Source organism: Stegodyphus dumicola, chromosome 9 (genome assembly GCF_044657685.1).
Source record: "Stegodyphus dumicola isolate Sdum_Otavi_A_Nest chromosome 9, ASM4465768v1".
Lineage (NCBI taxonomy): Eukaryota > Metazoa > Arthropoda > Arachnida > Araneae > Eresidae > Stegodyphus > Stegodyphus dumicola.
Window position 1 is genome coordinate 14,350,375 of NC_140776.1, and position 26,692 is coordinate 14,377,066.

Below are 26,692 nucleotides of genomic sequence, written 5' to 3' on the forward strand. Positions count from 1 at the left end.
CTTTGTCAACCCACCTGTTCGAAAACCCCTATGACACTGCATGTTGTCTGCTGCCTTTCTGGTCATTCTTTGTGATATTTCTATAGAAAATTCGTCGACTGCTGCCAGAGTAGAATTATTTTGGGATACTGGGTACTTCAAAAAGCGGAGGACGATATTTATATATTGCGTTACTACCAATTGGGGATGTCTTAGTACAATAGTGGACGATTTCAGTAAAAAAAAAAAAAAACCCTGCGCATTGATATTTCAAGATATCTTTCAGTCCGCAAAAGAAATCACGCTCCTCGTTGTGCATCTTTTATATTATTATTTGGATTCTTGAAATCTTTTTGATTAGTTTCCTTTGAGGTTGAATCGAAGAGGCGTTACTTGAGATTTCTGGATGGTTTTTATTTCCCAAAAATTCTCGAGAATTTATCTCTACATATAATAAAAGAAAGAGTCTGTCTGTGTGTGTGTGTCTTTCATTCGTGCTGCGCGTAAGCTAATAGACCCAGGGCTACGAAATAGATAGTGCTCCTCGAAACGATTTTTTCAAAATTTGAATCCAATTTTTTTATTTTATCTTTTTTGATGAAAACGCATCATTTTGAATAGTTTCATTCTTTTCGAAATGTGGTTTTGGCAAAAGTTTTTCATTCAATGCTTTGTATACTAGACTGCTGACTGTTGAAAATATGAGATAACATATTATTAATTACACATGATATACATGTGTCTCACGAGGCACAACGGAAAGAATTTCCTTTTTTCTCCCCCCTCTCTCTCTTTATTAGCTAATGACAAAGAGGTTTGTATATTTTGAATTAAATCATCCACAAAGCACAAATTTGATTGGCATTTGCTTTCTAATGATAGTTTCATTCTTATAGAAATGTGGTTTTGGCAACAATTTTTCATTCATTACTTTGGATACTGGACTGCTGACTGTTTTCTCTTGAAAATATGAGATTTATTGCTTATTTCGTTGTAATTTTTATGTTATGTTTTAATTATATAACATTTTAATTATATAAAAAAATTTGCATGATTTTTTTAGGAAACGAAGCTCTTAACTTCCTTTATAACATTTGAATTCTGAAGATTTTGCAACGGGAAGGTGGTTAATTTATTTATTAGTATAATTAATATTTGTGTTAAGAGATGTTGCTTATTTCGTTGAAATGTTTTTCAATATGTAGTACATTTTTTTGAAATTCTTGTTTTTTTATTTTTTGGTTTTTTTTTTTTTTTTTTTTTTTTGATAAAATTGTCCTGCACGGTAAAATTCTGTGCAGTTTTTAAATTTATTGTTTGGTGTTTCCTTTAGATATTTTTATAAGCCAGACGAATGCTGGCCGCGTAGCGGCTAATTGCTAATATTACTGTAAAGTATTTCCTCTCTCCTTTCTGCATGCCTACGTGGCGAAACGGTAGCAGACTCGGCGCGTATTCGAAAGGATCAGGCTGCACAGAGAGGTCCGATGAGTGCATTGCATATTTTTCACATATCCGTTTTCAAAACATACTAATGACTCTACATTATATATATATATATATATTATATATGTTGCATGATTTTAAATTCACTTAGTGCGAAATTGAGTTATTCTACTACTTGCGCAATTGTTGCGAAGTAAGTTAATAATAATTTATTTACTAAAGAAATATTGATTATATTATCTCCTAAGATTAATTTTAGTAGAATTATCTTACAAGAGTGAATCCATATTTAGTAAGTTCAATTTCGAAAATTGTTTAAAGTAACTTGAATGTAAATTGTTGAAAATGTTTAACGGGGACTTGAATTAAACCATGAAGAACAAAATTTCAATTGTAAAAAGAAATTAAAAGCAAGTAATTACATTAAATGCAAGTAATCATTGCCATTGATCAGAAATTAGTTGACTTTTCAAGGGGAACAAACCAACTCCCGTTCAATGAACAATAATTAAGAAATAAATACGAAGGTGTTTCGTCCTTTACTCGAGCTATAAGGCGATACCAAACCGGCAATTCAAGCTAGGCCAAACATTTCCGTGAATAGAAGGGATTAAGAACCAACAAAGAACTCATTCCGATTAAGCATTTTAGCCAATTCAATTTTGAGTGAAAAGCAATTTCTGCAGTAAAATTGATATTGCTCGAGTAACTGTCCCCCGACACCCTCGTGTTTATGCATTTTAATTCAAAACTATTTGTAAAAATTAAACATTGGAAATTGGCTCTATATATATATGTGTGTGTGTAATTTTATCTAGTTTTATACCCATATTCTTATGTCAAACAATTTAGCATCAGTTTCCAGTTAATTATTCGCCTTTGAAGAAGTTTTACATTTATTTAAATATAAAATTATTATATATAAATTTAAAAGGGAAAAAAACTGTGCGCTTGGAAAAGAATTTATGTTTGTCTTGTTTCAGAAAAAACAAAATCTGGCGATTTAAAAACTGTTCAGAAATTACTTACATTTGTTCGGATTTAAATTTCCCATAATAAGTAACTTATCATACTTTATTAATACTAAAATTTAGATCTAACAAAATCCCTGGTTTTGCTTGGTTCTTTTCCTCCGTAAAATTAGATTTTTATGAAACGTACAGCAGTCGAATATGAGCTTGCATTTCAATTTTATCCCAAATAATAAAAGATTTGCGGGAGAAAAATTATTTTTATTTTGGAAGTTGAAATGTAATAAATTTGGAAGTTGAAATGTAATAAATTTTGGAAGTTGAAATGTAATAAATGAAAATATATCACTGTGTAAGGTATTTTCTCCCCCTTTCTGCTTACCTTCGTGTTGTAACGGCTAACACACTCGGCACGTTTTCGAGAGATCCAGGTTCGAGTGCCGGCGAGGGCATTGCTCATTTTTCATGTCTCCTGCTTCAAGATAACCTAATGACTCTACAACTGTTGTTTTAAATTTACTCTCTTTTTACTCGTGAATTCGGAAACGTAAAATTCATCAGAAGCAAGTTTAGTATTAATAATAATCACAGAATTTCAATTCCTCTAAGATTTCTATTTTTTATGCAAATTTAGTTTAAATGAAAGGGATAATTCTCCTCTAATATGAGATGAAATTCTAAAAGCAAGTTTTCGTCATTGTCAGTATCACACTTATTTTGGCTGTTTCTAAAGAATCTGTTTAATATTTCTATCGTTATTTTCTATATTTCTTTTCTTAAAAGCATATTATATATATCTCCTTCATCATAGCTTGGATTTTGAAGGAGTTTATAAAATAATATAATATTATGGCTTTTTCTTTTCTTTACGCCGTTTATAATTTCAGTAAAAATCCTCAAACGAACTATTCTAACTTCAGTTGCCGATCCCTCGAGGCAACTTGAAAATGACATCAAAAATTGCAAATTTTGAAATTAAATATCCCGTTCAATTTTTGTCGCACGGGGTCAAAATTCTTAGCATTTTATTTTATTACAACGAGTGTAAAACTTTCCGAAATATAAGTATACGGACCAGAACGCTGAATTAAATTTTACCCGAAATTTTTCGTGATTAAAATATTTCCAAAAACGTTTGCAGTAATTCAGTATCAAAAGCTAATTTTAAGGAAAAAGTTATTTAAAAGGAAATAGGGAATATGCCCATATGTTTTTAAGAATAATGAATTTTATAGAAAATTTAAAGAAACCCGTAATTTTCAAGTTTTAACATGTATTGTTATGCGATAATTGTATTTTGCTAGAAGATTCATGTATAGAATTTTTTGGTTTATTAAATTTTTGAATTTTGTAATTATTTTTATATAGTTATTAGGCATACATTATCATAAAATATTTGTCTTTGATGTAATAAAATAATTCTATCATACATTAATTAAATATTATATTATTTTGTAAATGCATGTTAATCAAATATTGATTATATATTAATTTAATTAAACATTGATTAAATATTAATTTATATTCAATGTAAAGCATTCAGTTTCACAAAGTTATAAGCATTATTTTCCTAACTAAATCTTGTATATATTTGCTTCATAAATTATTTTGAAAAGTTGATCTTAACATTGTTCAGTAACTTTCAAAATATTTACCATAAAAAAATATAAAACTGAAACACCCACCCTTGGGTCTAATCGAGAAAAATATTTTCCTAGACACTGCTTATGATTGTCACTTACTGCATTCAAACGTAAAATTCCCATTTAGTGATGTTGTGACACGTGACCTATCTATATGTTATGATCTTTTCACTTCTTTCGTATACGCTTGGTGTTTAATAACGATTTGCTTAATTTTTTTGGGGGGACGCAGAGTTAAATGCTTACTTGCTGGAGATTTGTTATCATTCTGTAGGGATTATTTTGATTTTCTAATAATTATTTTTTGCTTTGAAATCTTTTCCTTTATTCTCTTGTTTCCCACCTACAATTAATTCCCTGTCAGAATGAGTTTACAGTATCGCGTTTTATGTAATTGAGGAAGAACCAATATTTAAGGGAAAGTTCACTCACTTTCGTAAAAGAGACCAGAAGCTCTCAATAGAGCATGTTCTGCCTTCTGGCCACGTCGTTGCTTTAAACCAATCTTAATGACGTTCGGATGTATTCTTATGTGCCTGTTAGTATTCGCCGGTGAAGTTTAACCCTTTGAAGGTGAAAACGCCTGAGACGACCTTTCATTCAAATGACCACAACCACCCGATACAGCCGAGATTGCAGTCTTGTTTTCTTCCCTCCCCCTAAGGTATACAGTACCAAATGCAGTTTCCCCAAATGCACTGCATCGGTTTATTTCCGACAGCCTATCCTCAAAAGCTAACGGAAGCTTCTTTGTTAGAAAGAAGAAAGAATGTCGTTTGAAATCGTCACACCTCTTTGTGCGTTACTGAACGGGGAGGTGAGGAAACGGACGGAATTGGTAATGGACGTTTCCGTATTTTAAGCATACAGGTTATCGAAGGCTTCGGTTTTCTAAGGGTTAAATAAGGGCCAACTTGGTTAGTTACTTCTGTACAACATCGGCTAGTTTTAATTAGTTATAATAAATTTAGTTTCTTATTTTTAATCTTAATCCCAAATGGAGGTTTTCATGTAAGCCCAAGATGGGGCCAACTGTCATTATTTTTTTAGTTGAATAAAAGGGTAGTTTAACCCTTCTTTGGACTTTCTATAGTTGTAAGAACAGGGAATAGTCGTTATACTCTTCTCTAGTTTTAGTTGCCAAGGACACTCAAATTAACTAGAACTCTGTAATCCGTTCATTTTTTTTCTGCATTTAAACACTTACGAACTTTAGGAAGAATAAAGCTTGCTTTTGTCATTTCTCATTTTCCACATCTGCTTGAAAAACTTAAAAAATCTACAGTGGCGCCCGAACTAAAAGGTGGTGAATGATGATTCTTCACTACCAGGATTTCGTGATTGGGTCCTCTAATCTCCAGTCGCCATTTAACAGGGGAAGTATAAAAGGTATTTTCTCCCTTCTTTCTGCATGCTTTCGTGGTGTAACGGTAGCATATTCGCCACGTATTTGAGAGATCCAGGTTCGAGTCACAGCAAGGGCATTGCTCATTTTTCATGTCTCCTGCTTCCAAATAATCTAATGTATTTACAAAGCAAGGAATTTCTAAGTTTGCTATTAAAAATTTGAAAATCTTTTGTTAATTTTTAATCTTGGATTCTAACGCATTGCCGAAATGAAATCGTGAAGAGAAAAGGAAAATATATATATGTTTTTTTTAAATTTATTTTAAGAATAAAAGTAAGTATTCTAGAAAAATAATTATCGTTCTTAATGAATTAGTTAAAAAAAAAGGAAACGTTCTGTAATCCTAAAGAATTAGAATGCAATTACAAAAAAGCAATTTTTAATATCCGCTGGTTAAATGTTAAAGGTTACTGTTTCAACTCAAACAAAAATCAATTTTATTTGGCAAAGAAAAGATCAAAACGTGCTACATTTTTCTTTTTCATTGAAAATCATATTGAATTTTCGTCATTTTTGACTATAATGCATGAGAAAGTGTTACTTTATCTGCTTCTTTACATACGCTTAAAATATGTCAATCTAGAAATTTTGTTTGGTCGTGATGAAACCTGATACGAGCAATGAGAACACAAAGATAAAGAAGTTATTAAAATGTAATCCATTTATTCAGCAAACATAGGTCTAGAACTATTTCACATTAATGTTCTTTAGTGGCAATGCATAAGAGTCAGCCTGGCATGTGCTTATCTCTACATATAAAATAAAAGAAAGAGTCTGTCTGTGTGTGTGTGTGTTTTTCGTTCGCGCTGCGCGTAAGCTAATAGACCCACGGCTACGAAATTCGGTTGGGCTATAGGAAAGCGAGATTTTACTCTACACACTCCATTTTCACACTGTCATGAAACGTAGGCACTTAGCTATTTTACGAACTTGAAATAAATTTCGTGTTTCAACAAATCGATTAAATATAATTTATTTAACAAAAGGAGCTTAACACCTTTTCAACGGGATTTTTTCTTAAAACGTTTATTTTTAAGAAAAAATCCCGTAAATCCGTAATCCCGAAAAGCTTCCGAGTACACTTCTCACATCTTTAAAAATGTGATTTTGGCAACAATTTTCCTGTCTTATTGTTGTTCATAGATTTTTGATGAAATCGCATCATTTTGAATAGTTTCATTCTTTTAGAAATATGGGTTTGGCAACAATTTTTCATCGTATTTCTTATGTCACTGTTTTTAAGAGATTGGCATATTTCAATGTCGTTTATATATATATATATATATAATACATTTTTATTGATTTTTTTTTTTTTTTTAATAAAGTTGTTCTGCAGAATAAAATTCTGCGCGGAATTTTATGTTTTTTGAGTTGCTTTCTTGTTATTTTTTGCTTATTTCACTGTTTGTAAGATATTGATTTTTTTTCTTCAACGGAAAGTTGGTTAATTTTTTTTAGGATAATTAATATTTGTATTAAGGGATATAGCTTATTTCATTGTAATTTTTTAAAATATCATTAATTATACTTTGCTTTTCAGAATTTTTGTTTTTTGTATTCTTTTATGTTATTTATTGCTCATTTCACTGTTTTTAAGATATTAAAAAGTTTTGAGTGATTTTTTTAGGAAACAAAGTTCTTAACCTCCTTTATACCATTTGAGTTCTTAAGATTTTGCAAAGGGAAGTTGGTTAATTTATTTATTAGGATAATTAATATTTGTATTAAGGAATATTGTTTATTTCATTGTAATTTTGTTATACGTAATAACTTTTTTTTATGAAGTTATTCTGCAGAGTAAAATTCTACGCAGTTTTTAAATTTAACTTTTGGTGTTCCCTTCACCCATTTTTCCGGTACATTTAAAAGCTAGACGAAGGCTGGCAGCGAAGCTGCTAGTACAAATATAAAAGACTTTCTTTTAAAACTGGGTAGTCTATAATAGCTCATAAACTTCTTTCATGCTGCAAGATGGCTTAGCCGCTATTCTGTAATTCCTATTTATGCATGTTCCATTGAAGAAAGGTTTGGAAATCTGGTACTGTAAGGAAACTTTGCGACATTATGTAGACATACCCTGGAGACATTCGCCGTATTACCCCCAATGGCGGGCACTTGCCTTATAACGGCATTGGCCATTACTAAGGCCGGAAGTGGCCATTTTATTATGGAGGCGCCTAATAGGCGACCACCGCTACCTGCTATGAAGGGACAGACAGGTGACGGAGGACGGGGACGCCTGGTGTTTAACAGAGGTAAACAGGCATATGTCCTGCGTCCTCCACTATCTAGAGACAACTCTCTGGGGCCTCAGGAGGCCGCACTGGGAGTTTATTGAAAAACTTAGGTAACATAACATAACATGGCCATACAGGGGCGTTTTAAAGATACATTTGCTATTGGTAACAGGGAAGGGACAGACAATTTTACATACATGCCTTTCCCGGATTCGGACTGGGCGACCCTTCGGTATCGCAGTCAGGTTTCCCTAACCACTGCACCGTCTCGGCGGCACATTCGCAATGTGCAAAGTGGCATTATCTAGCTAAAAGATAATCTCCAAAAAATGTAAAATATTAATGTAGTATAACAGACTTATAAAGGACCCCATATCTGCAACAGCTTAGGGGCTTATTAAGTCAAAATCCGGCTCTGACCATAGGCAATATAACAAGCCGTAAGATGCCTTAAACATATGTTCGGGCCTTTAAAGTACTATGAAGTACTTTGAAGTATAATCAAAACCTACTGGACATCATAGCCACTGGATACTCAAAGTTCAGCATTAGATCTGATGAATGTATACCGCTCCACAATAACACGGAGTGAACAGCTTTAGCCAGGCCTTGTCAATACCCACAATACGTCTCATCATCCGAGAAACACAAAACCATGATGATGCTGTTATTCTGACTAATCCTCTTCATCTGAACATAGTCTATCTCAGATCTACGAATTCATGGTGGCCAAGAGGGAAAATCTTGTTCCTTACCCTTAACTCAGGTCTTGGGTACCTTACAGATGATAGCACAAATTTGTCCAGCGCCATACCAGTCTTGATGTAGATGTAGAATACTCCTCGGAACAGATCCAGGGCTGCTCCTTTTCCGTATGACCAACTTCTCAAGGAAACCTTCAATATTTTAAGTGCTTCTGTGCCTCAGAGACACTATAAAAGTCCGTGCTTTCTCCGGGATTTAAACCTGGACCGTACGACATGGCGGCTGGTTGTCCTACATTTATCTTAAACCGGGCCTCGAAAATCATGATTCAGAATTGAAGTCATTGTGGTTCCAATACAGTGCATTCCAAACTTTACAGTATCAGAATCTCAAATCTTTGAGAAATTCTAATTTGAATCTTATAGAAATTCTGATTTTAATTGCAAAAACTGTTTTTTTAACTATTTTCGGTTTTTCTCTATTTTACATATTTTAATAAAGATATTTAAAGTTTTTATGTAATTTTGCCTTCCCACGAAGTGAGAACTGAACTGACTGAAGGAGAAATATATCTCTTATGAACTTCGATGAAGTGAAGTTTAAATGAAGTGCAGCAAAAGATAAGTATAATATAATAGGCCATAGAAGAAAGTCATGTATTCACATCAGATTTGTTTTAAAACAAACATTTGCACTGGATGTCAATAAAGCTACTTTTTTCCAACATTTTGAGTTCAAACGTTTAACAATATTTAGGTTAGAATTCAATTAATTCAAATTACAATAAAAGCTTTAAGACTCCAGTTTTCGAATCTCGAATCTTTGAGGATTCGAACGTCACATTCCTGTCTGTTAACAATTATGGGCAAAATTATTCAGAAGGTTTTTTTTTTTTTTTTTTTTTTTTTGTTTTGTTTTTTTTTTGTTTATGGCTAATGCCAAAACTTGAGATAAATAAATTAACAACATTTTTTATTTAATTCTTTTAAATTAATGCCTCCATCTAAGTATTCAATTGGTTTCTTAACTTGTCACACAAATGTGTTTCTGAGTAATAAATTTCTCAAAAAACAAACGTATTTCTTATCAAAAAAACTAGCTTCATATATATAGTAGTTAAAATAAGTTTCAAAGAAATTGATATTGTAGACAGATAAATAAAATAGAGGTTAATGCATCAGCTGAAATAGATCTTTAGAAAAATCAAAATATTTGCGGTCATGAACCTTATTTTCTTTAGCTCGAGTGATGTAATACTGTCAAATAATAAAATAACTCAAGATCAAACACCATCAGTCTCAAAGTTTTGAAAGTTCTCTTGAAAATTGCGAAATTCGCTTTAAATGCTAAATGCCACGTTTCACATAAATGTATTTGGAATAGATAAAAAAAAGATCTAAAATCTAATAATTTCCTATAAATCGCTTTTTTTCATTTGCTAAGTAGATAGTAACAAACCAAAACTTATCAATGACGAGATTTTCCTTAAAATGTACTTTTACAATTATTTTTTTAACTCTAATATCTTCTTAAGTAATCATCCTTTATGTCTGCACCAAAAAGGGAGGGATAGAAGATTATACAAAAGGTATTTCAAAAATATTATTTGACTAAAATGTCTTGATCAGCTGGTCATTGCCCGTGCTTTAATTTAAGAAAGGAAAATCAAAAAGATAAGCTTTCAGACTATGGCAATTTTGCTCATGTTATTCTTTTTAGTAAAATAAGTTTTATAAGGGAAATTCTAACTCGTTTTTTATGAAAGTGACAAAAAGTTCATTCCTTAATGTGGCAGAACTATCTCGGAAGGGGGAAAGAATATTGTCGCTGTTATATGGCATGAAACTAAAAGGGAATAAGTATTTAAAGTCTCATATGCAAATTGAATTTCGTAGCATGTAAAATTTTGAGTTCAGTATTTCTGTAATGAGATTCTGAAAGCCATGGCTGTGTAATTATTGTTTTTCAGAACACTAAAAGCGCCTTTCTGGTAACTGTATTAGAATATTTAATATGATTACCTTCCACAATGTTTACTTGCGCTCTACTAAAATTTTATCTTATGGTATCATCAATAATTTTGATTCTATAAGGATGGAATTTTTATTTATTTTAACGATGGGAAACGTTAGTGTTGTCCATCTCTACATCTTTAAAATTATTTTTTAAAGATGAGTATAAAAGTATCGTATATATTTATTAGAAGGTGTCTCACGGCCAAAATTGTCACAATTTGAACATTTATCCATATTTGATTCATTTCTTAAACTTATAAGAACATGGCTTACGATCATCTTTTTTGCTTGAAATCTTTTTTGAAATAAGCAGCATATCAAAGATATATATACTAATATTTTTTTTAGATTTCTTTTAAAGTTTTATTCAACTATTTTTATCAAAGCCACTGTTTCTGGTGTGGGGGAGTGATGAAAATCAGAATCAAGTACATACGAAATATTTGTCGTCACATTTCAATCATATTCTACTTGAATTTATAAAATCTGTATCATTAATTATTAGAATTGTGCGCTTGTCTTCAGTGTGTGCTGCTACTTAAACTACTTAGTACTTGTTTTAACTACTTAGTGCTTGTTTTAACATCTAAAAGATGAGTAAAATGTTTCAAATTTTTTTACCTTTTTTTTACTTCCTCGTACGGAGTTAAGAAAGTACTGCAATCGCGAAAAATATCGGGTATCATATTTTAAAGCAAATCCGTTTCAACCGCTCTCGAAACCATTTGCACGATGTTTTTTGCGTGATATCTGCACGTACGGACAGAATAAAGAAAGGACTGTTTTTGCCAAAATGTATTGTAAAATGGGTTTAAAATGGAATTTAAAAAAAAAATTTTCTTGACGTCTGTACGTACGTACGTACGTATCTCGCATAAATAAAGAACGAGTAGCTGTAGAACGTTGAAATTTTGTATATGGGACTGACATAACATGTAGTTGTGCACCTCCCTTTTTCGTTCCAAGTGGCTGCATCAACCGTATATAAAGACACACACATACGTATGTATATATATATATATATAAACCCAATCTGTTACCTGGCTCAGCAAGCTTAGTTTTTTTATTCTTATATGTTGGCAAATTGTACATTTTTTTTGCTTTAAAAGTTATCGAATGGTGTGGTTTTTATATTCCAGCTTATGCCTTTAGTTAATCTGCATGCAATAACTGTAAAATTATCAACAATTTAAAAGTGGCAAGTTAAACCTAACGAACCGCGATTTGTTTACATTTGAGACTCGGTAGAATAGTGGATTTAGTCAGTTTCTGCACCTTTAATGTCTTTTTGCCGAGTGGGATGAAGAGTAAACTAAGTTTATTGCATTGAAAAATCTGCCTTCTCGCTCGCTGGCCGAACTGCTTATTTTTTGCGTAAAAGCTCTAATTTTAACTGTGAAAAAAAATTTTTTTTTAATTGTTTTTCTGTATTTTACAATTTTTAATGAAAATGCTTTGAGTTTTTATATATTTTTGCTTTGCCGCGAAGTAAGAACTAAATTAGTTGAATGAGAAATATATCTGTCAATGAAATTTGCGGAATGTAAGTTAAATGAAATGCAGCACAAATGTGTATAATTTAATTGGGCATACGAGGAAGTCATGTGGTGTACACGTCAGATTTTTTACATTTATAAGTTGTTTCTAAACTCAGACATATTACTGCAATCTTCAAATTTCAAAATGTTGTACGCGTATTTTATTATTTGATATTAGCACAATTATTTCAATATAGCATATAAACATTCCGAATTATTTTCGCTTAAATCTAATTTACAAAATAACGTTCTACTACTTCTAAATGAACATTTATACTCGCCGTATATAAATAATAAAATTATGTACTTTCTTAAACTTCAATCATAGTTTGATCTGCTTCTCGGAGCTACAAATGTTTAAAAATTGTAACCTTCATTTTCCTTCTACTGATGCAATATTACAACATTTAAGAGAGCAAAAATGATAATGAATTCTCTTTCGCAACTATGCATTGTAACCTTAAGAAATTGTAAAATTTCTTTAAATATTATAATGTTCTTGAATTACTGTGATTCTTTACTTCTCGGGAAAAATTCGCTAACCATAAAAATGGAAACTGCAAATGTGGACTCTGAACTTCTTTGTGTAACAGTTTCACAATTTGCATGTTTTCTCTACTGAAAAATACTACAATGCTGACCTTCAATTATGCTTAAAAGCTTCGTTAGAGGAAGGAACTTAGTTACTTAATTAACCATCATGATACATTAATTATCAGCGATTATCATCATAAATCATGAATAACGGAATTCTCTGTAATTATCAATAACACAGTACATCAATTATGATTTCAAAAAGTTCAGTGATGCTCATGATTGAGTAATGAAATACATATATTTACTTCAATACATTTTCTTTATGAAAAATAAGTTTCCATTGCTTTAAGATTCTGCGCTGTATGCCTAATTAAAAGCCTTCGTATACGTATGGGACTAGAACACCTGGGAAGCCATAACAATACTCTGCTTTTACAGAGTTTTTATATCCAAGATAGAAATATTAAAAATTATTAATTTCACAACTTCGCATGTTTCATCAGTGTAACACCAGCAGAATCGATTTTTTTTTTCTTTCTCGGAATACTTTAAGCTCCCCAAACAAATACGAAAGATAATTTATCTCTCTTAATAAAGCATGTCGAGAGTTCTCTTATTAAAAATTAATTGAAACAGAATATTAACGAAATATTAATGCATAATTTTATAATTCCGTAGGTTTGTAATGAATATAAATGAATAATTGCACTTAGATTTAAAAACTTGTTTTCTAAGTATCTGATACCTTATAATGAGCGTGTTCCTGATAGAAAGTTTTTTTTAAAAAAATCCTTTTCTTGAACTTTGTTAATGAAAACATTTAATTTAAAGTAGAAATTTGTATCCTCCGTAACAGGCTGAGATACATAGTTAGGATATTTTGCTTGAAAAATCTGCCCTTTTTTCTTCAGGCATAATTAAGTTATTAATTAGGGAAAAATATGCAAATATTGGGCAGTGCTGTAATTTATAGAGAGTTTCTAGATGTAGTTCGCTCTTATTTATACAGTTGTGTTTTACGGGTGCGTGGATTTGGAGTGATTGATGACAAAACTTGATGGAAAATCAAAGAACAATTTATTACCCAGTATTACAGTTTATCAGGGCAGTTCCAAAAGCACGTTTACAGTGCTCTAAAAACTATGATAAACACACTGAAACAATCAGCAGCACAGCCTTCGGACTACAATCGTAAAGACAGCTTCACGGCAAAGCACTAAAATACAGCTTCCCACTCGGTTGATCACTCTCGAGCTGGTCTCTGAACTCAAAGCACTACGACTGAACTCAACACACCCAAGATACTCTTCTCGATAAACTGCTACTCCGCGTACAGGCAGTGTATTTATAGCACTTGACCTGCCTTCGAGAACATTCTCGGAAAAAGGGCCAGAATTCATTCTAGAATGTTCAAGCACCGTCTATAGCATATCGCCAATTGTTCGCCAAATGGGCGATTTCCCACCAAATTTGGTGACCCTGCCTTTCCTTCACACTTCATGGCAACCCTAAATTCAGGCAAGTTATATGAGTTGTAGAATCTATAAGGTATTTCTCCCGCCTTCTTCGTATGCCTTCGTGGTGTAACGGTCAGCAGACTAAACGCGTATTCGAGAGGTCCGCGGTTCGAGTCCCGGCGAGGGCATTGCTCATTTTTCACGTCTCCTGCTTCGAAATAACCTAATGTCTCTACAGTGGCGCCCGAACAGCGTGTCGAACCACTGACTACTCGAATACCCGCCGAGTATGTTGACTATTACACCACGAAGGCATGCTAAGAAGGCGGGAGAAATACACTATAAGTCAGTAGAGTATTTCGAAGCAGTAGATATGAAAAATGAGCAATGCCCCCGTTAGGACTGTAACCTGAACCTCTCCAATACACGCCGAAAGTGTATTCCTACAAGTCGAAAGTGTCCGTTACGCCACGAAAGCATGCAGAAAAGAGGGAGAAAATACCTTATATACTCCCCTTTTTAAAAGGCGACTGGGGATTAGGGGACCCAGTCGCCAAATCTTGGGGGTGACGAATCATCATTCACCAACTTTTAGTTCGGCCGCCACTGCAGAATCATCAGATTATTTTGAAGTAGGAGACATGAAATAAAGGAAATGCTCTCGCCGGGACTCGAACCTGGACCTCTCGAATACACGCCAAATATGATACCGTTACACCATGAAGGCATGGAGAAAGGAGGAAGAAAATAAAGGGAAACTGGGGAATAGGTGAGTCATTCGTCAAAATCTGGTGGTGAAGAATCACAATCCACCCCGTTTATTGGTGCCAGTATAGAGTCACTGGGGTTTTTTGAAGTAGGAGACGTAAAAAATGTGCAGTGCCCTCGGCTGGACTCGAAACTGGACCTCTCGAATACGTGCCGAGTGTGCTACCGTTACATGACGAAGCATGCACAAAGGAAGAAGAAAATACCTTATAATTTAAAGTTTTATACATATATCCAACTTTAAACATTAGATGTCATCTTGAAATGTATTACTTTTATCTATTTCAGGAACAAAACAATGGTTTCTAATATTTCAGGTGACCTTTTATTCAGTACTTGAAATCTTAACAAATATTAATGCTGAAAACAGTAGTATAATGTATTCGACATAAGCGTTTTTATATTGTGAAATGTACCAAAAGATATTGAACAGTTTTTGATAGGAAGTGAGGCGTTATATTAAACGCATATGTTAAACGCGTGTATGTTTCTCACTAGCTCTAACTCCATGCATGACTGAGACCGCTATTATGTCACTGCTGTTTTAAAATTGGTAGTCATGTATGTTTCACATCGCATTCAGTGTGAAACGTTGTTGTGGTTGTTGACTGGTCCTTACTTGTCTGACCAAGCCCACAAAATTCCTCGCGACAAGGAGGGCAATATACGTCTGTCGTTTGGCAGGAGCTTTTTACAGGTGATAGTGCCTCTTAGGTCAGTTCCACCCCAATTTTAGTGGAGAGCACCCTGGGGGCGGCACGGGTGAGAGGGTCTCTCGCCACTCATACTCTCGAGAGGACTTCAGTCGGTTCACCGCATATTTAGAGTGTCCCCATGCCGCATGGACGCTATACGTTTACAAACATCTGCGGGATCTCCTTCTTGAACCCGGGCCCGCTGGCTTGGCAATCAGCGACGCTAACCGCTATATCGGTTGGGCGGCAGTGTCAAACGTAATAAGAATGACAGTTTTATAACAAAAAATAATTAACTGTTTCTGCCACTATTTTGTAGCTAACGCTTTTAAGAACCATTTAATATATTCGATACAATTATAAAAAAATTGTCTCATACTTTTTATTATATTGTGGAACATGAAAGTGTCTAATTAGACCAAAGGGGTGTTAGACCCAAAGGGTTATTGGTCTGAAAACGGCATTTGCGTCGTTTCACTTTCTACGTTTTTTCACTTTTCAAACTGTTGCCACCAAATGTTATCGCCATATATTATATCTAAAGAAACTAAATAATGAAGAATCTGCATGAATATTTCTCTCATTGTGAAAAAGCAACGGTACCTAGGGCCATCCAATTTTGAATAACGTACTCCTCCAACTGAACATGGGCAACTGGCAGCCCGAATTTTGAATTTGTTCTATTATCTATTTCAAATTTTGCAAAACATTAACGAACTTTTGATTAACAAACTGAAGGATTTCAAAGCGAGCAAGGGCAACACAGTACGGGAGAAAAGCATATTTTATCTCCAGCGTCGGAGACCGTGTATCGGAAATTCTAAAGATATGCTGTTTTTAAATATTTTGTCATATTGCTATTGATTTGAATTTTATGGTTTAGGTGCGAAAAACATGATATTTAATAAATAAAGGTAACACACAAAACGTTAATAAAAAACGCCCTTTTGTGCGTAATATAAAGTATGAAAGATTTGAGAATTTATTTTTTTAGTTTTTGAGAAATTTGCTTAGCATATTTTATTTTTATTGTTTAACGTATTTTATTTTATTCTTAAAAAAGAAAATTGTTTTCACGCAAGAACTCTCCCACCAATACAGCTGTAATAATTTCCATTACATTTTGCCATCCTAAAATATTCGTCGAGTGGAAAATTTAAAAATTAATAACTAGCGTTAAGATAGTTAGTTGTAAAATTCTGACACTAGATAGCGGTATTGCTTTCTGGTGGGGGAAGAGAAATGTCTGAATCACGTTCAAATTTTAATATTGCAGAGTATGAATAGAATTTAACATAATAATTAAATACTTGGCAAAATAATGTGAAAAAAGTAACAAAAAATGAAAAGGTGTAAATTAAAGAAAAAATAAGTAGGCTTAATTTTAATAACTTTTCACCGCAGAAGAAATCTTAAAATATATTTTCAGGTACCCAAAATGCCTTTATGAAAAATTATTAGTCCAAAGGGGCAATTTGCCCTGAAGGACTATTAATTTCGTTTGGCATTTTGAGTTAAAAACTATTGTAGAGACATTAAATTATTTCGAAGCAGGAAAGATGAAAAATGAGCAATGTCGTCGCCGGAATTCGAACCTCTAGAATTTGCATAGAGCGTGCTAACCACTACACTGCGAAGGTATGCTGAAAAGGCGGGAGAAGTACCTTATACTCTAAACGGCGAATCACTTTTCAAATTGTTGCCACCAGATATTACCGCCCTGTCTTGTATAAAAGAAATAATGAAGAATCTGCATGAATGTACGTTTCTTGCACTGTGATAAAACAACGGTCCCTAGAGCCATCAAATTTTGAATAACGTAATCTTCCATAGAATATGGGCATATGAAAGCCCTAATTTGAATTTGAAATTTGTTTTATTATCGATTTCATATTTCGTAACACTTCAACGAATTTTTTGATTAAAAAACTAAACGATTTCAAAGCGAGCAATGGCAACACTGTACCGAAGAAAAAACATTTTTATCTCCAACGCGCGAATTCTAAAGCTATGATCATTTTAAAATTACTTTGAGATATTGCTGTTGAAAAGAACTTTATGGTTTGAGTACGTAAAACATGGTATTGATTAAATAAAAGTAACACACAAAATGTTAAAAAACCGGCCCTTTGGATGTAATTTAAAATTTGAAACCTTTCAGATTCTTTTATACCTAATCTTATTTTAACGTTATTGCATAAAAAATTAATCAATCATTAAACAGCATTTGAATCAGAAATATTTTATCAGCGGAGGCGAAAACATTTTGGATTTTGTTATGAGCTTTCACAATCATTTTATTCATCTTTCGAATTTATATTACTTTATTCCATCTATCTATATTGGATCATGATATACATTGCAGACTCAATAATCAAAAAATAATTTCACTTTTTTAGCAAAGATATTTTTCTGTGATCTACTTTTTTTCTTTCCACAATTTTCTAACTTCACTTATCTAATTCGCTTATTTAGCAAGTCCACTTATCTAATCCCCAAACTAATTCTAAGACGGAGGTATAGGGAATTTCATTTTCTTTTCTCCCTTTTGATTTCTTTATGATGTCCAGAAAGGTTTAGCACCCCGCAGTGTCATAAAGGTTAGGGCTTAGTGCCTTGGCAGTTTGTTCCGAGTTCGATTCCAAAGGCTGAATGGAGTTTCTGCAGTACGACTTATTAGCAAAACAGATCTGAGTTAATTTTCTGGGAAATCCTATTGCTGAGAAAAAGGTGTTTTGCCCTCCTTTTGCATTAAGCAGATAGATTCGGATGATTGGCTATAATTAAGCATATCATTTATGAAATGTGATACGTTTAATTATTAATAGGAAATTATAGGAAAAGGGTCTGTCCAAATTTTGCTTCAGTTACTAATAGCCAACCGAACACACGTAATAGGTCTTAAAAATTTTACCTACACTCAACTGCTGATCCAATATGGAAAACCTGTGCTCCCCCCTTAGTTAGTCCATAAGAGCTATCAATTTTAAAATGTCATTTTGTGTCGATTCAATTTTCAAACTGTTGCCACCAAACAATATAGGTATGTTTTATATTTTAATGAAGAATCTGCATGAATGTTTCTCGCATTGTGAAGAAGCAACGGTAACTAGAGCCATCCAGTTTTGAATAACCTAATCCTCCAACCGAACATAGACAACTGGAATCCCGAATTTGTTTTATTATCTATTTTGAATTTTGTAAACCTTTAACGAATTTTTTATTAACAAACGAGAAGTCTTTAAAGCGAGCACTGGCAACACTGTACGGAAAAAAAAAAAAAAAAACTATTTCCAGCGCGCGAGCCTGTGTATCGGAAACTCTAGAGATATGCTCATTTTAAAATTATTTTGCGATATTGCTGTTGAATTAAATTATATGGTTAAGGAGCGAAGAACACGATATTTAATAAATAAAGGTAACACACAAAATGTTAAAAAAACGCCCCTTTGGATGTAATTTAAAATCTGAAACCTTTCAGATTTTTTTCAGCTTCAGCTCGGCCAACGAGCAAAAAGAAAAAAAAATTCTTTGCACAAACTTTTAAAGTTAACTTTCGGTCCCACTGAGAAAAAAGACTCCGAAGTTGGTGCAGCAACTAATTCATTATGCTACTAAGAGCTTCAGTTTTAAACAAATAGGAGCCACGTTAGGCTTAGCCGCACTTAAATAACTTTTAAATTTTTGACAATGCTACAACTATTGCATGCAGATAAACTAAAGACATAAACCCCTTCAACAAACAAAATGTTAGAAAAAATTCCCTTTTGGGAGTAATCGGAATGAGGTTTTTTTTTTTTTTTTAATTACAAAAAAAATTGCTTTCAATATTTATCAGGTAAATCTAATTGGTTAACTTATTTAATAGCTAGGCTTGACAGAATTGATTTATCCTTCACCCGCATTGTTTCTTATGGGGTTTCTTTGAATTCGACCCAAACACTGAGCTACTGCGTTCTCTGCAAAGCTACTTTAAAATAGAAACGCATTATTCATCAATATTTCGCCGAAGAGAAAAAATTATAACTTACGTTATTAGCCAAAAGGGGCAATTTGCCCAGAAGGTCTATTAATTTCGTTTTGGCATTTTGCGTCAGTTCACTTTTCATAGTGTTGCCACCAAATATTAGATCCCTGCATTATATTTAAAGAAATTAAATAATGAAGAATCTGCATGAATGTATGTATGCTTCTCGCACTATGAAGAAAACCATGGTATCTAGAGACATCGAATTTTGAATAACGTAGTCCTCCATTCGAATATGGGCATCTGGAAGGCCAAATTTGGAATTTGTATTGTTATTTATTTTATATTTTGTAAAGCATTTATGAGTATTTTATTAAGAAACTCAACGATTTCAAAGCGAGCAATGGCAACACTGTACGAAAGAAAAAAAGTATATTTTTATTTAGTGCGCGCGAGACTGTGTATCGGAAATTCTAAAGATATGCTCATTTTAACTATTTTGCGATATTGCTATTGAATTGAATTTTATGGTTTAAGTGCGAAAACATGATATTTAATAAATAAAGGTAACACACAAAACGTTAAAAAAAGGGCCCTTTGGGAGTAATATAAAATCTAAAAGCTTTCACATTTTTTATTTTTTTATAATTTACTTAATTACTTATTATAATTTACTTTAGTTATATAAATTAACTAAAGTTGAATTACATTTTTTTATTCTTATGCAAATCGACAACTGTCATTAGATTAAACGAATTTAATCGGTATTTCATGCCCTTTTCAGTGCTTTTTCACAATCTTTCACGATTGTTGGACCAATACTAAACTAAATATTACGGATTTTATGAATGTAAACAGCCTGCCCTTGAATTGAAAGATTTTGTTATGACGTGGGAACTGCTAGCTATGGATGGTATATGAACCGCACGCCGACTCTCTGACGTATTTTAAATATGGATGCCTGAATGCAATCAATGCATCGACTCCGCAGGAAACCTATTTGACTCAGAAACACCGCGCATTTCCCGGCCTTGAAGCCCCGCCTTCTTATGACGTCGCACGTGCTCACCGTTGCCAGAGCAGAAACGCGTGAAAGTCTCTCTCTAACCCTCCGAATTCCGCTCCGTTCGAACAGTTTGTCAAACGATCTCCATCTGAGGAGTTTCTGCGAGAGCTCGGTGAAAGTTCTTTATAGAGTTCTTCCCTTAGTCCGAGCGGACGTTTATTCACCCTGGAGTCTTCCCTCAAACGATCGTCGCTCGTGAGTGACATCATGCTACAGTTCTTCATTGTGGTGAGTATTTATTTTAAATAAGAGTTAGAATAATTATTAATAATAGTTAGAAAAATGTATCTTGGGCATCCATCAGAACAGCATCTCTGATGCGCTTCTTTACTGTAGTTATTCTGTTGTAGAATGAAATGTCAAGTAAATTCACATACAATTGTGCAGATGTGAAAATGAAAACAGCCTTAATTAATAATAAGTGAAATAAATCAATATAAAAATTTAAAGGGTATTTAGTATTTCATAATATTATAAATCTGTAATACAAACACTGTTTAAAGTTTAAATAATCATTATTAATAATAAAATCATTGAACAATCATTAATTTAAATAATCTTTACTAACTCAGAAGGGTTGTTAATTTCTTCTTGGCATTTTGCGTTGATTCACTATGAACGGCCAATCACTTTTTAAATTGTTGCCACCGAATATTAGAGCCCAGTATTATATTCAAAGAAATTAAATAATGAAGAATCTGCATAAATGTGTGTACGTTACTCGCATTAGAAGAAAACAACGGTACCTATAGCCATCAAATTTTGAATAACGTACGTCTCCATCCGAATATAGGCATCTGGAAGCCCGAATTTGAAATTTGTTTTATTATCGGTTTCACATATTTGTAAAAACTTTAAGGAATTTTTGATTAACAAACTGAACGATTTCAAAGCGAGCCATGGCAACACTGGACGAGAAAAAAAAATATTTTTATGTCTAGCGCGCAAGACTGCGTATCGGAAATTCTAAAGATATGCTGTTTTTAAATTATTTTGCGATATTGCTGTTGAATTTAATTTTTTTGTGATTTAAATCCGAAGAATAGGATATTTAATAAATAAAGGTAACACAGGGCTCTTTGGGCGTAATATAAATCTGGAAGCTTTCAGATGTCTTTTTTTTCCCCTAATTACAAATCTAAAAGTATTTACCAATCTACTTATTAATGTGATTAAAATACGACGGTGTTTACATATTAGATTTCGGAATGTTATTGGAAGTTTATCAATTAATATATTTGGAAAGTTAACCTTAAATATAGGAAAATGCTGTAGTAAAGTGGGAGTGAAATTGCATTAAATATCATGTATTTAATGTGCATTTAAATTATTTTATTTAAATACAAATTAAAATAAATTTTTGTATTTAATTTAATTTGCATTTATTTGCATTAAATATCATGTATTTTGCTGACAACAGAATAATTTATTAACTACTTATCTAGCTTCATTATATATCTCTTAATTACCGTCATGATATGCAAGAGTAACAAATATTGCCTCTTTCTAAGCTTCGTTCAAACTGTAAAGCCACCAGATATAGTCACTTTCCATCAGTTTACTAATTAAATTATAAAATTATAACTGCGTAGATTATATCTTTAAAAGCGTGATACGTAAGTGAAACAAATGTAAAATTGCAGCAATAATACGGACTCTTTTTAACTTCAACGCGTTGTACCTTTATACATATCTGTATTATTTAACATGTGACATTTCATATTTGTATTATTTTAGTGTATTTAGATCATTATAAAGTTAAGAAGAGAACGTGTTATTTATATGTTAATCATAGACTTCTTTCAGTCTGAATATTTATCTAATTTACCCGTGCTCGTTTTTTCTTTTGTTTGCTGCTGGCTTACTTCAAGCACTATGATATTAATTTCAAGCACAACCACATGCTTATCTTTGAGTAATCACATTCAGGAGGAGGCCGCTACAAAGAGCTGAGTTTCTTTACAGGAATCGAAACCGAAATGCTTCGGTTTGTCGAACAAATGAATGCTTTTTTCTTTTTTTTTTACGAATTTTGAACTTATATTATAAGGTATTTCTCCCGCCTTATTAGCATGGCTTCATAGTGTAGTGGTCTGCACGCTGCGCGCGTATTCCAGAGGTCCTTGGTTCGATTCCCGACGAAGGCGTTGCTCATTTTTCGCGTCTCCTGCTTCCAAAAAGGTACCTAATGTGTCTACGGTATAAATAATTTTAGGGAACTTATATGTTAAATCGTTGTATTTTTCTGTACAATGTAGCATAAATATCTAAAGATGCTAAGCTTTTCCGGGAAATTAAGAATACAGGGGCAAGTCTATTTAACAATAACGAAATGGCTATCTCGCTAAATTCGCCAAGCTGGCTATGGTTTTGGCCCCTAATTTTTGTCGCCAAAATTGGCCACATTTCAGTCCGGTTACTGTAAGGAGCATTGGAATTGAATAACTGTAATCGATCCAACCGTATCCGTCTCTCATATGGCTTCCAGTAATTTCGAGAAGTAGAAGGTACCAGAGATTTCTCGGCGGTTTCAGAAATGTGTTTCAGAAAGTTCCAGATTTTTTTTTTTATTTTATTTTATTTATTTATTTATTTATTTATTTATTTTTTTTTTTTTTTTTTTTTTTTTTTTTTTTTTTATTTAAGTAAAATTTTATTAAGCTTTCATCGGTTCCGTCTGCATTCAATCTCTAGAGTCTTTAGGTTATTTTGAAGTCGGGAGTACATGAAAAATGAGCAATGACTTCGCCGGGACTCGAATCTGGACATCTCGGATACGCGCCGAGTGTGCTAACCGTTACACCACGAAGGCATGCAAAAAGAAGGGAGAAAACACCTTTAAAGTGCGACTGGGGATTAGATGACCCAGTCGCCAAATCCTGGTGGTGAAGAATCATCATCCACCACCTTTTAGTTTGGGCGCCACTGTAGGGTCATTAGATTATTTTGAAGCAGGAGTACATGAAAAAAATGAGCAATGCCCTCGCCGGTACTCGAAACTTGACCTCTCGGATACACGCCGAGTGTGCTACCGTTACACCACGAAGGCATGCAGAAAGGAGGGAGAAAACTCCTTAAATCTTTTTTTTTTTTTTCATCCCAATGGCGGGCACTTGCCTATAACGTATATATATATAAATCTATTACAAACCCGTACGCACAAAAAACTATGAATCACAGAGAAATCAAAAATCAATCAATCACACAGAAATCATTTTGCTTTCATTTTAGTTCCTTTATATTCTGCATTCTTTTAGAAAACAGCTATGTAAATTTAAGAAACACAGAAGTTCCCTTACATGTGTTCTTTTATATGCAATGCAGCCGTATACCTATACAGGAAGGACTTTTTAAGTTTGTCACTGATTTAAGGTATTTTCAGAAGAACGAGTAAATTATATAAAGAAACTTATACAAAGAATTAATCAGAAACACACGTGCAGTTCATGAGAAATTATTTGAACTTAAGATATGTAATCCTTAGTTGATAATGTGCCATTGTTTCTTTTGAAGTACTTTTCTTACGTCTAAAGATATGCATTATCTCTCGCTATTTACGTTTCCTTGCTATACTGATAAATTTTCAAAACCTTTATTAAATATTTTTTATGCTAATAACTGCGTCAGGTATCTCTTCTAAATATCATCTGTTATCTGATAACTTCATATTCATGCAAAATAAGGTTTCGCTTCCAACGCGCTTATAAAATATGCAATAAGAATTCATTGTTTTCACAAAAAAGTACAACATGACACAGAAGGAAATAGAATAATATCGCCTAACATTAAACGCCATGAAATTCTATGGCACCTGTCTATGGCATGAAATTCTATGGCATACTGTCCTTTTTGTTGATACAGGATTTCAGTTATCTACAGAGTTCTTTATTCTCTGCTTAAATTTTAAAAATAAAGATAGAAAGGATGAATTTCTAAAAACGTACTTTCTTTAAGAAAAAAAGATTGGAGTTCTACACCTAAACAAAAAACGCAGAGAAGTATAGCACTTATTAGATATAAAAAATCTAAAACCAAATTAAATATGGCATAAAATCAGCAAGACAACAACAGCCTTGTGTTTGGCTTAGATTTAGTCATCAAAATCTCAGTCAATTTCGAGAGCAACACGGGAACAGGTCCCTCTTCATCAGCAGCAAGGAAATCTGCAAGACTGGAAAGCAGCTAGTCAAGTTTAATGTGTCAAAGACCAAAGTACCTGGGTGCGAGACCCTACCCCCAATCAAATTAAATGGAAAAATCGAATTAAATTCTGCCAATAACTTAGATCAATTATCTTAAATAATGATTAAATATTAATATTTTTTAAATTTAATTTAGAATACTAAAACTGAGAAAAGAGTGAAACGAAAGCTGCTGAGCTGGCATATAAATAAGATAAATCCTAATGACCCAATGCCAGTAAGTCATCACATATTTACACAAAAGATATAATAAATACAGATAGAAATACTACATTAATATAAATACAACCTGAAATTTATAATACTTTTAGGGACAACGTGTAATACATTACCTTTCCACCACAGTGCTGGAGTTTAAAATTGCCATAGGTCTTTTTTTTTTTTTTTTTTTTTTTTTTTTTTTTTTTTGTCATACTATTGTAATTATAACTGTAGATTCTTATTTCAGAATTTGAGGTATTTCTTATTTGAACACAAAATTTTCTGGCCAAGTGGTTATGCAGTGGTTTTATTTATAACCTACGGCAGTAAAGCGAACGAGAAAGTAGCGCCATCTGTCGTTAAAAATAGTAACAAAATTGAAAAATTAAATTAATAGAATTCTAAAAGCGTTAGAAAAAATTGGATTGGACTCAAAGTCATTGACTAAACAACATAAATCTTTGTGAATGTGAAAAACTTTAAGAAAATCCAACTGACCTATTACAGAAACTTTCTTAATAATTCTTCAAACCCAAAGTCGAAATTATGATGAATTTCTAACTATGATTAACTATCGAAGACTTGTTAATGGCGCTACCTTATCGTTCGCTTTACTACCGTAGAGTATAAAAATGACCATTGCGCCCTTTGCTTTCCAGTCTTGCAGATTTCTTTGCTCCTGATGAAGATGGACCTGTACATGTTTGCCCTCAAAATCGATTGAGAGCTAAATAGAAAGTTGTTGTTTTGCTGGTTTTATGGTCCACTTTGGCGTGTTTCTCTTTTGTTTTAAATATAACATTTTTGTGTTGCAGATATTTATTAAATTAACTTTTGATTGCGATTGTAACTGATCATTCTGTTCAATCAGTTTGACTGACAGAAACTAGAGTTAATTGAAGAAAGCATAATGATGCTTTCAAGAACGATTTAAATAAACGTACGACACCATTTAATCTGTTCTCCCGTCTACTTGATTCAACAACTCTATAAATGCAATTGAAATTCATGTTTAATTATTTCAGCCAGGCTCGCAATACATCCTATAGGACTCGTCTTTAAAAGTTCAAACGCAGTACTATATCGGTATGATTTGGTGGCAGGTGTAGAGTCTATCTACTCATTAGTCTTTTCTCTTTCAGGAATTTTATTTTAATATATCATTGTAGTGAAAATACGGATAAAGTAATAAATGCATATATAGAATTTTAGTGCCTATTCTCCTAAAAGAGTAAATTTCAGAGCCTTATCAGTCGATTAGAATAATACTGTTACGCAAGGACGCACCTTAATTTTCAGGCCCACCAGCGGCCGAGAGGTAAAGTCGCTTAACTCTAGTAGTTTGATCCGAGGTTCGAATCTCGTGAACGGGCTGCTGCGTGGGCGTTTTCGTGGTTTTCCCCGTGTGTAACGTGCACAGAGACAGCTTCCCTTAAAATGTCCTCCACGAAGGCGTCCTTCCCCTTAGGCAAATAGCCCTCGAGGCTGTGCCATAATCACGTACAACACACACCTTAATTTGCATCCTAGTGAGGATTTCGGAAAAAAGAAATTATTACAAAGGTTAAATCATAAAAATTGCTTAATTAACATAAAATAGCTTATAAATTACATTTATAGTAATGTATTCTTTCCTGCCTTTATGTCTTAATATAATTTATTATGCACACACATAAATACAGTTATTAAAATTTATGTGTGCGCAATTTTGCATATTTCAGTAAGCTTATATAAATAGATAATTTCGTAACAGTAAACTAAATAACGTGGTTGTTTCGCATTTGTAAAATACAAGCTTCTTCAATGCGATTTCGAAGCTCTAGTCCTTCGTCTTATTAAAAAAAAATAAATAAAAAA

At 32.9% G+C, this 26,692-nt stretch overlaps 1 protein-coding gene across 3 annotated transcripts in view; it reads left to right on the forward strand.

Annotated features, from left to right (window-relative positions):
- The window catches only part of LOC118186179 (regulator of G protein signaling 2-like), a 325,142-nt gene that overhangs the window by 253,058 nt on the left and 45,392 nt on the right, over positions 1–26,692 (forward strand). The window contains exon 1 of one of the 3 annotated variants that reach the window (XM_035356242.2): positions 20,459–20,660. The exons of the other annotated variants lie outside the window; for them this stretch is intronic. Coding sequence (XP_035212133.1) covers positions 20,640–20,660 — 21 coding nt within the window. The 5' untranslated portion in view covers positions 20,459–20,639. Of the gene's footprint in view, positions 1–20,458; positions 20,661–26,692 lie in introns of those variants that run through there. 3 annotated transcript variants of the gene reach the window in all.